We start from the raw sequence: 11,840 nt of genomic DNA, 5'->3' as shown, positions 1-11,840 counted from the left end.
GACAATGGCCGCGCCCCGAAGCCGCTGGAAGCACCTGCGAGCCAGCCAGCTCCGCACGTGCTTCTGGATGATGGTGGCCTTGTGCTCCCTGAGGACCTGGCAGGGGACAAGCACACACCTGGTGGGTTTGCACTGCAGGACGGGAGCAAGGGGCTCATGTACTGCTCTGGGGAGAGAGCCAAGGTCAGCGAGAGACAGCCTCCCTAGAGCTTAGGGCTCTGGTGGCCATTTATTTTATGAACAACTTGTAACTAAGTTGGCAGCCTGTGTACCTACAGGAAATGAGCTGTCAAACTCTCCTTTCTAGTTTTTTGTTTTGTTTTTTAACTTTTTATTGGTTAAGAAACCACAGTCTAAAAACTTCAAAGTTGGAGGGGCTTAAACATTATCCAGCTGATAAGCCTCCCGTTCAACAGATGTGGATCCCCTCCTGGTGACGGTGAGCGGGAGAGATGAAGTGACACTGTCGAGTGAGATTGCTGAGTGGGTGAAATGGCTTACAATTACAAACTTGGCTTGCAATTCACTCTTTGTGTTTCTTTCCTGTCCAGTTAAAAAACCACTCAGAAAACTAAAGCACCATCAGTGTTCTTACTCTAATGCCCTGCAAATAAATATTTGTGGAATGAACAAATAAACACGCTGAAAGGCTAACATGCCCAGTGGCACAGCTCTGAGATGAGCTGGGTTCAAACCCTAGCGCCTCCGAAATGCCACCTGTCCCATCCATGGTGACACCACACAGATGTCACCAATCTCCCAGGAATATTCACAGAAGCTTTTCCCACGGGCCCGGGGGTGCTCCATCTGGTGCCTAACCACTTTTGCTTTTTCATTATCAATGTAACACTTTATAGTTTTATTACTGAGAAAATCACACCTTCTCTGATCATACATGAGGTAGATGTTCATTTTAGGAAAACAAAAGACCATTTTAGACATTTCGTTCCAACCCATCTTTCATCTTAGCATTGAGCTTCAGTTATGCGGGGGTGATCTGGTGGATGGGGTGTGTCCTGACTTGGGGCTACCTAACTGGGTCTTTCAGCTTCATTGGATAATGGCCCGGCAGGGAGGAGGTCAGGGTCCTTCTCCTGACCTCACCTCACTGGGCTTCAGCTTGCTAATCAGTTAGATGGAGGAGCTATAGCCTGGTGACTCCCAATACTGCCCCCTTCTCTCAAGTCTGTGTGAGCCCCAGATAGGTCACCAGGCTCTGCCATGGGCTGACCGAGTGCCCTTGGGCAGGTGAGTCAGCTGCTCCGAGCATCTCACCGCTGTTGAAGGGGTACAATGATACGCACCCTTCCTACCTGTGATACTTAATATGTGTCAACTTGACTGGCCACGGGATGCTCAGGTTAAAGACTGTTTCTGGGTGTGTCTGAGAGGATGTTTCCAGAGAGAGAAGTATTTGAGCCGGTGGGCTCAGTGAAGAGGACTGCCCTCCCCTGTGTAGTGGGCATCATGCCATCCACGGTGGGACTAAATAGAACAAAAGGTGGAGGAAGGAGGAATTCGCCTTCTTCCTGCCTCACTGTTGAGCTGGGACATTTCGTCTCATCTTCTCCTGCCCTCAGTCTGGATGTGTACCATCAGCTCCCTTGTCCTGAGGCCTTCAGACTTGGGCTGAATTACACCCCTGACTTTCCTGGGTCTCCAGCTTGTAGACAGCAGATGGGGGGACTGCTCAGCCTCCATGACTGCACGAGCCACTTCCTCATAATAAATACACACACACACACACACACACACACACAGACAGAGATACACGCATCTCCTATCGGTTCTGTCTCTCTGGAGAACTTTTGAGACACTACACCTCATGAGACTTTGGTTAGGATTCAGTGAGAGCAGACTTGTGAAATTACTTAGATAAAAGTTAGAAGCGCCCAAGAAACATTTATGTTGGTGCCAACCCATTTGCTGCTGCTTAGTTCTGAGTCTACAGCCTGAGTCCCTCAGGGTGGCTACACACCTGGTGGTAGATCCTCCGTACAAACATGCCCCGAGCGAAGGCCTGGATGACGACGGTGGCCCTGCGGACCCTCTGGTAGGCCTGGTGAGCCCTCCGCATGCGGTACTGTTTCTGGAGCACCACGGCCGCCCGGGTCCTCCGCATATGCTCGGCCAGCCTGGGGAGGGAGAGAGTGGTGGGCCAGACTGACGGAGTCCTCTGGGTCACTCTTGAATGCGAGCCCCTCCCCCCCTGGCCCTGCCTGGACACCACAAGGGCAAGCCAACTCTCATCACCGTTACCGACTGTAGCAAGGCCTTGGGGACTTGAGGCTCAGCTCAGAACAGCAGAATTGGCTTCCTCCGTCTTGTGCAAAACGTCTTTCCACATATTTACAATTCAGTCTAAGTCTGATCAACTCTGATCCTCATCTGTCCACTCCCCCACCCGCAAGCCCCTCCTGCAACCTGGGCAGTCCTCAACAACATCACATGTTCACACCCCTGTCTGGTCCCTGGAGCTCATCGGGTGTGGAGAGGTAAGGAACCATGTCTCAAGCATCCTTGTACCCCTACATCCAGTACAGGGCCTGGCACAGTGGCACATGGTTAAGTATTTGCTGAATGAATAAAACCTTCTCAGACCTGCAGACCTTCTCAGACCTTCTCAGACCTGCAGACCTCTTTGTTTTCTCATTTCCCAGCCCATTCTGCTGGGGATACACTGCACATGGGCATCTACTTTCCTCTGTTTCATTTCCGCATTCTCCATCTCACCCCTCAAGACAGACATAAAGTCAGTCCAACACTTTTTACCCTCCTTCAGGGCTTTGTTTGGTATCAGGCTCATAGCAAATGCTCAACTAGAGAGTCAGAATATTAAAAGCTAGAAAGGACCTTGGAAATCATCTAGCGCAGCTCCAGAGTGGGAGGTGACCCACTCAGCCCTGCTCTACCTGCTGAAATGAGTCCGAAACCTGGTCCAGCTCTCCCTGAGCAGTCTCTCTAGAATACAAACACCCTGCAGGGAGAGTGCAGAGCCCCCGGCACAAGCATGCTCAGTGATGCCCTGACTGTGGATGACGACTTAGTGTTGATACTACTGACGACCTTCTCATTTCCGTAGCTTTTGTTCCAGAGACCATCTCTCAGCTCTTCACAGGTAAATTAATGGCATTCATCATCTCCAGTCCTGCTCGGATAAACAGCTAACAGCAAGGACAGGAAGGGGAGCTGGAGTAATCTTCTAACTTTATGGTACAAAGGGTGCCTGCTCTGGGCTTGTTTTATATATTCAAGCAGAGATGCCTGAGCAGCCACTTGTGAAACTTTGGCTTCCAAATGCAAGGCCTCCTGGCAATGACTGTCATTTCTCCGAGGAAATCCGGATCTGCAGAGGTCACTGATTTTGAACTAGGGCTGGGTCCAAAATCTGATGACCTGTGTAAAGGTCCGGGGATGGGTCTGGTGGCGGGGGTGTCCTCCACGCCCATCCCTCTGCTCTCCGGAGATGCTTATACCGCTTTAGCGTTTCATCAACCCAATGACATCACTGAGGAGGGGACGTTTAAAGTAAAGTAGCGTCTTCTACATGGTGTTGGGCTGGGTCAGGGCAGCCGACTGGCTTCAGGCTCTGCCCCTAGGTAGCTGCTTGTGGTCAGACAAGTCTCGCCCTCTCTGTGCTGAGTGCAACAACTCATAGAAGGGACCTCCCCAGGTCTTGCCAGCCCTATTTACCAAACTCCCAAGGGATTTTGAAATTGGTGGTGTAAATCACAAAGCTGAGTGTATGTTGACTGTGACAGAAGGGCTGAAATTGTCTCTTTTTCTAAAAGAAGATTGTTTTACTTAAGAGTTTAAGCAAAGGGCAAATGGAGGTTTTGTGGGAAAACCAGCCAGGGCTAGCCTAGGACAGGGACAGACTGGGGGAGGCAAGAGACCTGGGAACTAGACCTACATGCTCAGGTGAGAAGGGTGGGAGAGAGAGAGGCCCAGCTGCTGGGGGAAAGCCGGATGCGGACAGGGCCCAGCAGGAACCACTCGAACTACCGGGGCTGAGGGAGGCCAGCCAGCTCGGAGCTGGTCCCAGCCCCCTGCCCCTCCACCCTCACCGCCAATCTGCTACCTTAGATGTGCCCCGGCTCAGCTCACCTGCGGGCCAGGTGTCCTCGGCAGTACCTCTGCAGAGTTAAGGTAGCTGCCTTCAACCTGCGGTATTTCACCTTCTGCAGCCAGCCCCGGACGGTTTTCTGGATCGTGATGGTGGCTGCCCGGAACTTGTCAGCCCGAAGCTTCTCCAGGTAGGCCACCTGGCCTGCCCGGAAGAAGATCTTGGTGCGGCCAAACTGGAACTTGTCAGGATCCTTTACAAGGCAGGGAGGGGAGCTGGTTCACCATCCGTGAGCGGTAAGGGAAAGCATCCTACCGCCCCAGGTCCTCTGGCGCACAATTCCCTTGCCAGGTGTCACACGCCCCTGCTCCTTAAACACACACTGAGACTTAGTGTGTTAACGGAGCCCGAGCCTGTCCCCACTGCTGGTCAGACACCGAATGCAGCAGTGAAAGAGATCCCTGCCCGCCAGCAGCTGACATCGCTGTGAGGGCAGCCGGACAAGCAAACAAGGAAACAGTACATTTCAGGCAGTGCTGAAGATTACGGGGACAATAAACTGAGGGCTGGAGGATGGGGTGGAGATGTTGAAATAGGCTAATCGAGGAAGGCATTTCTATGGAGGTGATGTTTAAGCAGAGGCCTGAACGAAGTGAAAGGAGGCAGGTGTGGGAAATTAAGAATATATTGCAAATAACCCCCAAATACATTTTATTTGGTTTCTAACTATGTTGTGAGGTTTTTTCAGACATATAATTACTATCTTTAATTACATCTATTCAGGTTGAAGTTAACTGCCCTTCCCTGCGCTCACCCTGGTGGATAAGGGAAGATGACCCAGCCATGTGTATGCGGATGAGCCTGGGCTACTATATTCCATAGGTAACTCACGATAACTGAGCACTCTTTGTAAATAACCTTCATCTAATTTTGCTCCCTTGGCATGCAGACCATAAGGAGGAGATAATGAGCCAAGGTCTAAGGAAAACACACACACGAGAATACACTTCACGTTGACAAATGGCTCTGAAATAATGCTGAGTCACCACTCTTCACGGCCAAGCCCTGGACGGCTAACAGGAACCTGGCTCCACGCACAGGAAAGCCAGGCTGCCTGAGCCGTGGCTGAGCTGGGACACAGCATCTGGCTAGACCGTCACTGACTGTCCCCTCCACGGTCGGGCTGCCGGTGAAGCTGGGAGGAGCGAGCTGCGAGGCCCTGGTTCTCATCCCCACATCTGCTCAGGGCCCTCAGCTCACGCCGGGAGGAACAGGGGCTGGGCTGGGCGGGGAAGCTCTGAGGCGGCCGAGGCCTTGCCTGCATCACTGCCCTGCTGGGGAGACTCCTCTTCGGTGAGCAGGGCTCCAGAAGCAAAAGGTGGGCGGCTCAGCCCTCAGTCGGGGGACAAGCCTGGCTACTGGGCCTTTAGCAGAGCTAGGGCCTGGGGGGTGCCTGCTGCATCTCAGGAACCACAGTACACAGGCTCCGTTTCCTATGCTGGAAAAAACCACCAGGGAAAGGGCAGTCTGGTTCACAGAGCCACAATTTTTACAAATGAGGATCTCTCTGAAGGTCCTGCCTGCTACAGCCATCACCACTGCCCTGATGGCTACACTCCCCTTCCCCCAGGTGTCTTGAGAACGTCTACCCCAGGCCTGCTTTCTGTAACCCCTAGAACTGGCTATACTCTTCACATACCAATCAGAGGTTATCTTTTGAGAACCCTTCTCCAGTAATCAGAGACTGAGGGAGTAGAACGGAATCTTAGCAATCTACCCCAAGCCACTGCTTTTATTTTTACAGATGCCTAGAATGTTGAGGTGACTTGCCAAAGGTCTCACTGAAAATATCAAGGAATAGAACCCGAGACCCAGGACTCCCAGGCCAGAGGTCTCTTACTACACCACGTCGCTTCTGTAATACCATCTCCTTCTCACACTCCTCACATACATATTTCCTCATGCTCTCTGGGTCTCAGGAGATGCTTGTTAATACGCTCCTTCACTGTCAGGATGAAGGTTCAGGTTTGCATGACGGCCAGTGATGTCTATAACCACACTAGATGACCATCTGTCCTGGAGGGCAGGGCCCACCTAGTACACTCTTTCAATAACCCTCACACTGACCACTCCAGGTTAGTACATAGGAAGAACTCAGTAAACATTTGAGGAGTTAAAGAAAAAAAAATTCAGGCTAAAGATGGAGGTATTCCTAAAATCCTTGCAGGATGAGACTATCACTCGTGAGCAACCTCATGATGTAGCCCCTGCCCCGTGGCTGCTGGCCAATGGATGTGGCTGGTGAGCGCCTACTGCCTGGCCTACAGGCCGCCTTCGTCACTGCTTCTCTCCTAATCACTCTGCTCTAAAATGTACTATGACATAAATCACCGCAAGATCCTTGTTGACCCACCTCCTAGAGAAATGGAAATAAAAACAAAAATAAACAAATAGGACTTAATGAAACTTAAAAGCTTTTGCACAGCAAAGGAAACCATAAACAAGATGAAAGACAACCCTCAGAATGGGAGAAAATATTTGCAAATGAAGCAACTCACAAAGGATTAATCTCCAAAATTTATAAGCAGCTCATGCAGCTCAATAACAAAAAAAAACAACCCACTCCAAAAATGGGCAGAAGACCTAAAGAGACATTTCTCCAAGGAAGATATACAGATTGCCAACAAACACATGAAAGAATGCTCAACATCATTAATCATTAGAGAAATGCAAATCAAAACTACAATGAGGTATCACCTCACACCGGTCAGAATGGCCATCTTCAAAAAATCTAGAAACAATAAATGCTGGAGAGGGTGTGGAGAAAAGGGAACACTCTTGCACTGCTGGTGGGAATGTGAATTGATACAGCCACTATGGAGAACAGTATGGAGGTTCCTTAAAAAACTACAAATAGCACTACCATACGACCCAGCAATCCCACTACCGGGCATATACCCTGAGAAAACCATAATTCAAAAAGAGTCATGTACCAAAATGTTCATTGCAGCTCTATTTACAATAGCCAGGACATGGAAGCAACCTAAGTGTCCATCAACAGATGAATGGATAAAGAAGATGTGGCACATATATATAATGGAATATTACTCAGCCATAAAAAGAAACGAAATTGAGTTATTTGTTGTGAGGTGGATGGACCTAGAGTCTGTCATGCAGAGTGAAGTAAGTCAGAAAGAGAAAAACAAATACCACATGCTAACACATATATATGGAATCTAAGAAAAAACAAAAAAAGTCATGAAGAACCTAGGGGTAAGACGGGAATGGAGACGCAGACCTACTAGAGAATGGACTTGAGGATGTGGGGAGGGGGAAGGGTAGGCTGTGACGAAGTGAGAGAGTGGCATGGACATATATATACTACCAAATGTAGAATAGATAGCTAGTGGGAAGCAGCCGCATAGCACAGGGAGATCAGCTCGGTGCTTTGTGACCACCTAGAGGGGTGGGATAGGGAGGGTGGGAGGGAGGGAGACGCAAGAGGGAAGAGATATGGGAACACGTGTATATGTGTAACTGATTCACTTTGTTATAAAGCAGAAACTAACACACCATTGTAAAGCAATTATCCTCCAACAAAGATGTTAAAATAAATAAATAAATAAAATAAAATAAAATGTACTAAGCATGTTCCTGGAGAGGGCAGGGAGCTGGCATGTGCCATTTTAGGCTAACGTGTGGCTTTGCCAAGTCTCAGTTGCTTGAAGTCCCCAAGTCACTTAGCATTGGTGACCAGAAGATGTGGTTCCCAAAAGAGGGAAAAAACAAACAAAAAAGGAAATAGAAGGTCTCTAGGGAAGTCTTAAAGCACTGATCCTTATTCCATCTCCAGGAAGGGTAATTATACAGTGACATTAATTAATCAGTCAGACTCAGCGGGTGATGTGGTTTAGACTGTGGGGGCTCCTGAGTAGCCTTGGGCAATTTATATCAGCTGCCTGTGCCTCAGTTTTCCTCAGCTGTGAAATGGGCATCACGCTGTATGTTTCTCGTAAGGAAATGTTAGGATGAGATGAAGTGTGTGAAGCAGTTAGAAAAGAGTCTGACTCCTAGCAAGTGCTTAATAACCGTGAGCCACTGGTGGCAGGTTTCATCAGGACAGGCTCATGTCACCCATGCAGCCACTTGCACAAAGAGCAAAAGAGCTCACAAAGAGCTCACATCAGAGCTCCTGTGATGACCAGTTATTGTGCTAGGAACAAATGACAGTGGGGCCCTTGCCATTTCGTTGTTCAGAGTCTGGTGAAATGAAAAAGAAGCCCTTAACTACAATACAAGGGGAGAAACACAAAAATAGAAGGCAGAAGTTGAGAAGTGTTGGCCAGTGACTAACTCCGACTGGGAGGCTAGGAACAGGCTTCAAAGGCCAGAAAGCATTTTAGAGCTCAATCTAGAGGGAAAGTAAAACCTGGCCGGACAGGTAAAAGAGGGAAAAAGCACTTCAGGCAGAGGAAACAGCATGTATTCACATGCTTTAGGGAATTCACTTGTTCACTCATTCCACAAATGTTTGGTGGGTTACTTCTGTGTGTCAGGCTCAGTACTAATAACTAGGGGAGAGTGTCAATACAAAGGCCATCCTCTGAAAGAAAGCAGACACATCTGGAGCACAGGACAGCATGGTATGGGCTCAGAGAGTGCTGGATTGAGGAAACTGGGAGGGCAGAGTCGGCATGGAAGCTGGGCATTAACAAGCCAGCGGCCTGAGCGTATCAAGAGCAGGACAGGGCAGTGGCACTCGGTCCTGCCAGCTGGAGGGGAGCAGAGTGTGGGAAGCTGAGTCAGCCAGTCGGACCTGGGCCCCCTCCAGAGTACCCTCTGTTTGGGAAGCAGCAGTTCTGCTGGAAGCTTGGAGAAGTCCAGGGAAGGCAGAGGAAGTGTGGAACTACAGTCTGGAGAAAGGAGAAGGCAGCCCCATGGCAGAGCAGGCTACTTGTGAGCCTTGGTTACACGAAGAGCCTCCTGGTACCAGTAGAGAAGGAAGACTCCCGACGCTCCACATCAACCAGAATCAGCTGACCCTGAACACATTTTTCTCACCCGTTGAAAGAGGACACGTTGAAATGTAAACACCGACAGATACACCACAGCAAAAACCTCAATTAACCAGAGTCCAGAGAACCAACTGCAACCTTCAATTAACGAGATTGTCATCCTCTTACTCTCTGTGGAATATTTAGCACAGCACTCTGTACTGTCTACAGCTACAGACTTGAGCTGCTAAGACAACGCTGAGGGTGACTGTGTCACTTTCACAAAATAACAAAGGACCTTAAAAGCTGATCATCTGGCAATGAGCTATACTCCAGATGAACAGATTTTCCTAGCAAAACAATACTTAGAAATTAAAAAATTTAGATGTAAGTCTCTTACCTTCTTAAAGGAAGGGTTTTGATATAATCTAGCCCTTTGTTGAGACCGTTAAGTACCATACTCTGCTGTAACCCCGGATACTCTGGAACTAAGAAATACTCAAGGGTCTGTCCCTCACTACAGGCCCCCAAGCGCTCTGCTACTGTTCTCCAGTCCCAAGTGTCAGCTGTTGAGTTCAGACTGTTTCAAATAAAATGAAATCCACTGCCTGATTTAAAACAAGCATCTGGGGGTGGGCCTGAGGCCGGCTCTGCAGTGAGGAAGCTACCAGAAGCACAGCTCTTTTCCCCTCCACTGGCTCCCAGGCTGTGCCCGGGCTCCAGATCAGAGCCCCCGGGTGGGTGCACTGGTGCCGGCAGGCTGAGCTGTGGAGCCCCAGGCTTTGGGGAAGCCAGAGATCCCGGCCAGCAGCTTGTAGCCAGGAGCAGCCTCATCATGACCCCCAGCGTGCTGTATAAACAATTTCATCTTCTATGTGAGCTGTGATGTGGGAAAGGCTAGAAAGTTCTCCAGGCAGGTGAAGGGGCTTCTCCTTTACAGTTGCTGACACAGGCAAATGGATTAATATCTCAGGAACAGTTTCAATACGAGGGATGAAGACCCAAAAGGCAGTTAACACCTCCCCCACCCCCCTAATCCCAGGGCACCGCGGCTGAGCCTCCCCTGGAGCCCAGCAGTCGGGCCGTGCCCAGCTCACCTTAATGAGGCTCTCCAGCACAGACTTGCAGATGGCCTTTTTGTCTGTGTTGGCGAGCTCTTTCTTCTTGACCAGCACCCGATACCGGTTGTAGAAGTCATGGTAGGCCCACCTGGAGGGAAAACCGGTGCATCAGGGGACACATCCTGCCTCTCGGCCACACAAGGGCCGTGGGTGATCTCAGACAGCGCCCCATGGGGTCAATATGCCTGGCACAAAGCCCTTCTCAGAGCAGCAAAACACGTTCCGGGGCATTCTGTTCTCCCTTGATGCCTTCTGAGAATTTCAGTGTGTAGTTAAGTTATAGATTCATGGCTGGAAGACTGAAAGAAAAAGGAAGCATTGGAGGCTCCCCTGGGAGGGCTGACCAGAGGCAGAACCACTCACAGGGGGTTTCTGCCCCAAAACGTGGAGCTCCACTCCATTGCTGCTGGAATGGGGGAGCCTTACCTGGAATGCAGCTTGATTTTTCTTCTTATAAAACTAAAACTAATATAGCTCATTGAAAACTTTCTAAAGCAGGAAAGCATACGTTAGCAAATAAAGAGAGGCCATATTCTAACCCCTGGAGATACACTGTTCACACACGTTGGTATAGTTTAGAAGGAGCCATTTTTCTCCCGCAAGTAGACTTTATGATTCCACACCACCCCCGCTGTTTATTAGAGTAATGTAGGCCCACTGTAAAGAAAATGTCCATCAATGCACATAAAATAAAGAGCACTTATAATTTCACTACCTTTTTAGTAAGTGCCGTTCTGGTACATTCTGGAAGGAAATCTTTAGGAGAGCTCTACTTAAACAAATGCAGTCTTTTCAATGACCAAAGACGTCATTTTCCAGGCGGGCTCTGACCCTTTCTCCTGAAAGCGACCTCAGTTCACACGGACGCTCATATTCTCCTCGCTTCTCATCTCAGTTTTCAGGGGACGCTCACAGCCTTTGCGTGGAACTCATGTTCTGTTGCAGCACAACCCTGCTCTATGGAGACTTTGAATTTGCAGCCTAAGTCCCTCTGAAGGTGAATTCGGCCCATCTGTCCCCACTCCTTCCGAGTCCTCAGAGGCATCAAGAGATGCTCACCCCTTCGGAGGCATCAGGAGATGCTACACACACACTCTGTCTTCAGGTCCACATGCTGTCCACGGTGCCCGTTTGGAAATCATATAGGTGCTGCCTTGAGATCGTGTGTTACCATTCACCATCACCTGTGGCCTTGCTGAGTGACTGTCCAGTTACTCAATCTCCCTCATTCTAAAGTATTAATGCAGAATAAACGGATTGCATCCCTTCTCCTGGAGCACATTCGCTTTTAAAAGGGATCCTTTAGAAATTTTATCCAAAGAAATGAGTACTGTGGAAAATCAGGGGCCACTGCGAGCTGCTCCCCTTGCCCTCCACAGTCGCATGCCAGTGTGGTCCTTGGGTTCCCCCTCCCTCCCAGGCGACCCATCTCCACTCCCTGGGACGAGAAGGAAAACAGACTGAGCTCAGAGCCTCTCCGTGCCTTTGAAGACACTCGCCTGGTTTGGTGGAAGACTTCTAACACAGCCATGGGTCTCAGAGAAGGTACAAATAACAAAATGGCTTTTTTTTCCATCTTTTTTTTTCTCTACATAAAATGGCTTATGCCTTACCTTTTTTTAAATAACAGCTTGAGATATAACACACATACTGTAAAGA

At 49.3% G+C, this 11,840-nt stretch overlaps 1 protein-coding gene across 1 annotated transcript in view; it reads right to left on the bottom strand.

Moving 5' to 3' along the window:
- Nucleotides 1-3,674: 3,674 nt before the first annotated feature.
- The window catches only part of LOC114884825 (unconventional myosin-Vb), a 324,223-nt gene continuing 316,057 nt past the window's right edge, over nucleotides 3,675-11,840 (bottom strand). Inside the window, exons 18-19 of the mRNA XM_029204081.1 lie at nucleotides 10,158-10,269; nucleotides 3,675-4,319 (exon numbers count right to left, since the gene is read on the bottom strand). Coding sequence (XP_029059914.1) covers nucleotides 4,104-4,319; nucleotides 10,158-10,269 — 328 coding nt within the window. The 3' untranslated portion in view covers nucleotides 3,675-4,103. The remainder of the gene's footprint in view (nucleotides 4,320-10,157; nucleotides 10,270-11,840) is intronic.

Source organism: Monodon monoceros, unplaced genomic scaffold (genome assembly GCF_005190385.1).
Source record: "Monodon monoceros isolate NGI ecotype Baffin Bay Population unplaced genomic scaffold, NGI_Narwhal_1 Contig4285_ctg1, whole genome shotgun sequence".
Classification (NCBI taxonomy): domain Eukaryota; kingdom Metazoa; phylum Chordata; class Mammalia; order Artiodactyla; family Monodontidae; genus Monodon; species Monodon monoceros.
Note: the sequence above shows the minus strand (reverse complement) of the source record. Positions and strands in the feature narration are given on the sequence as shown.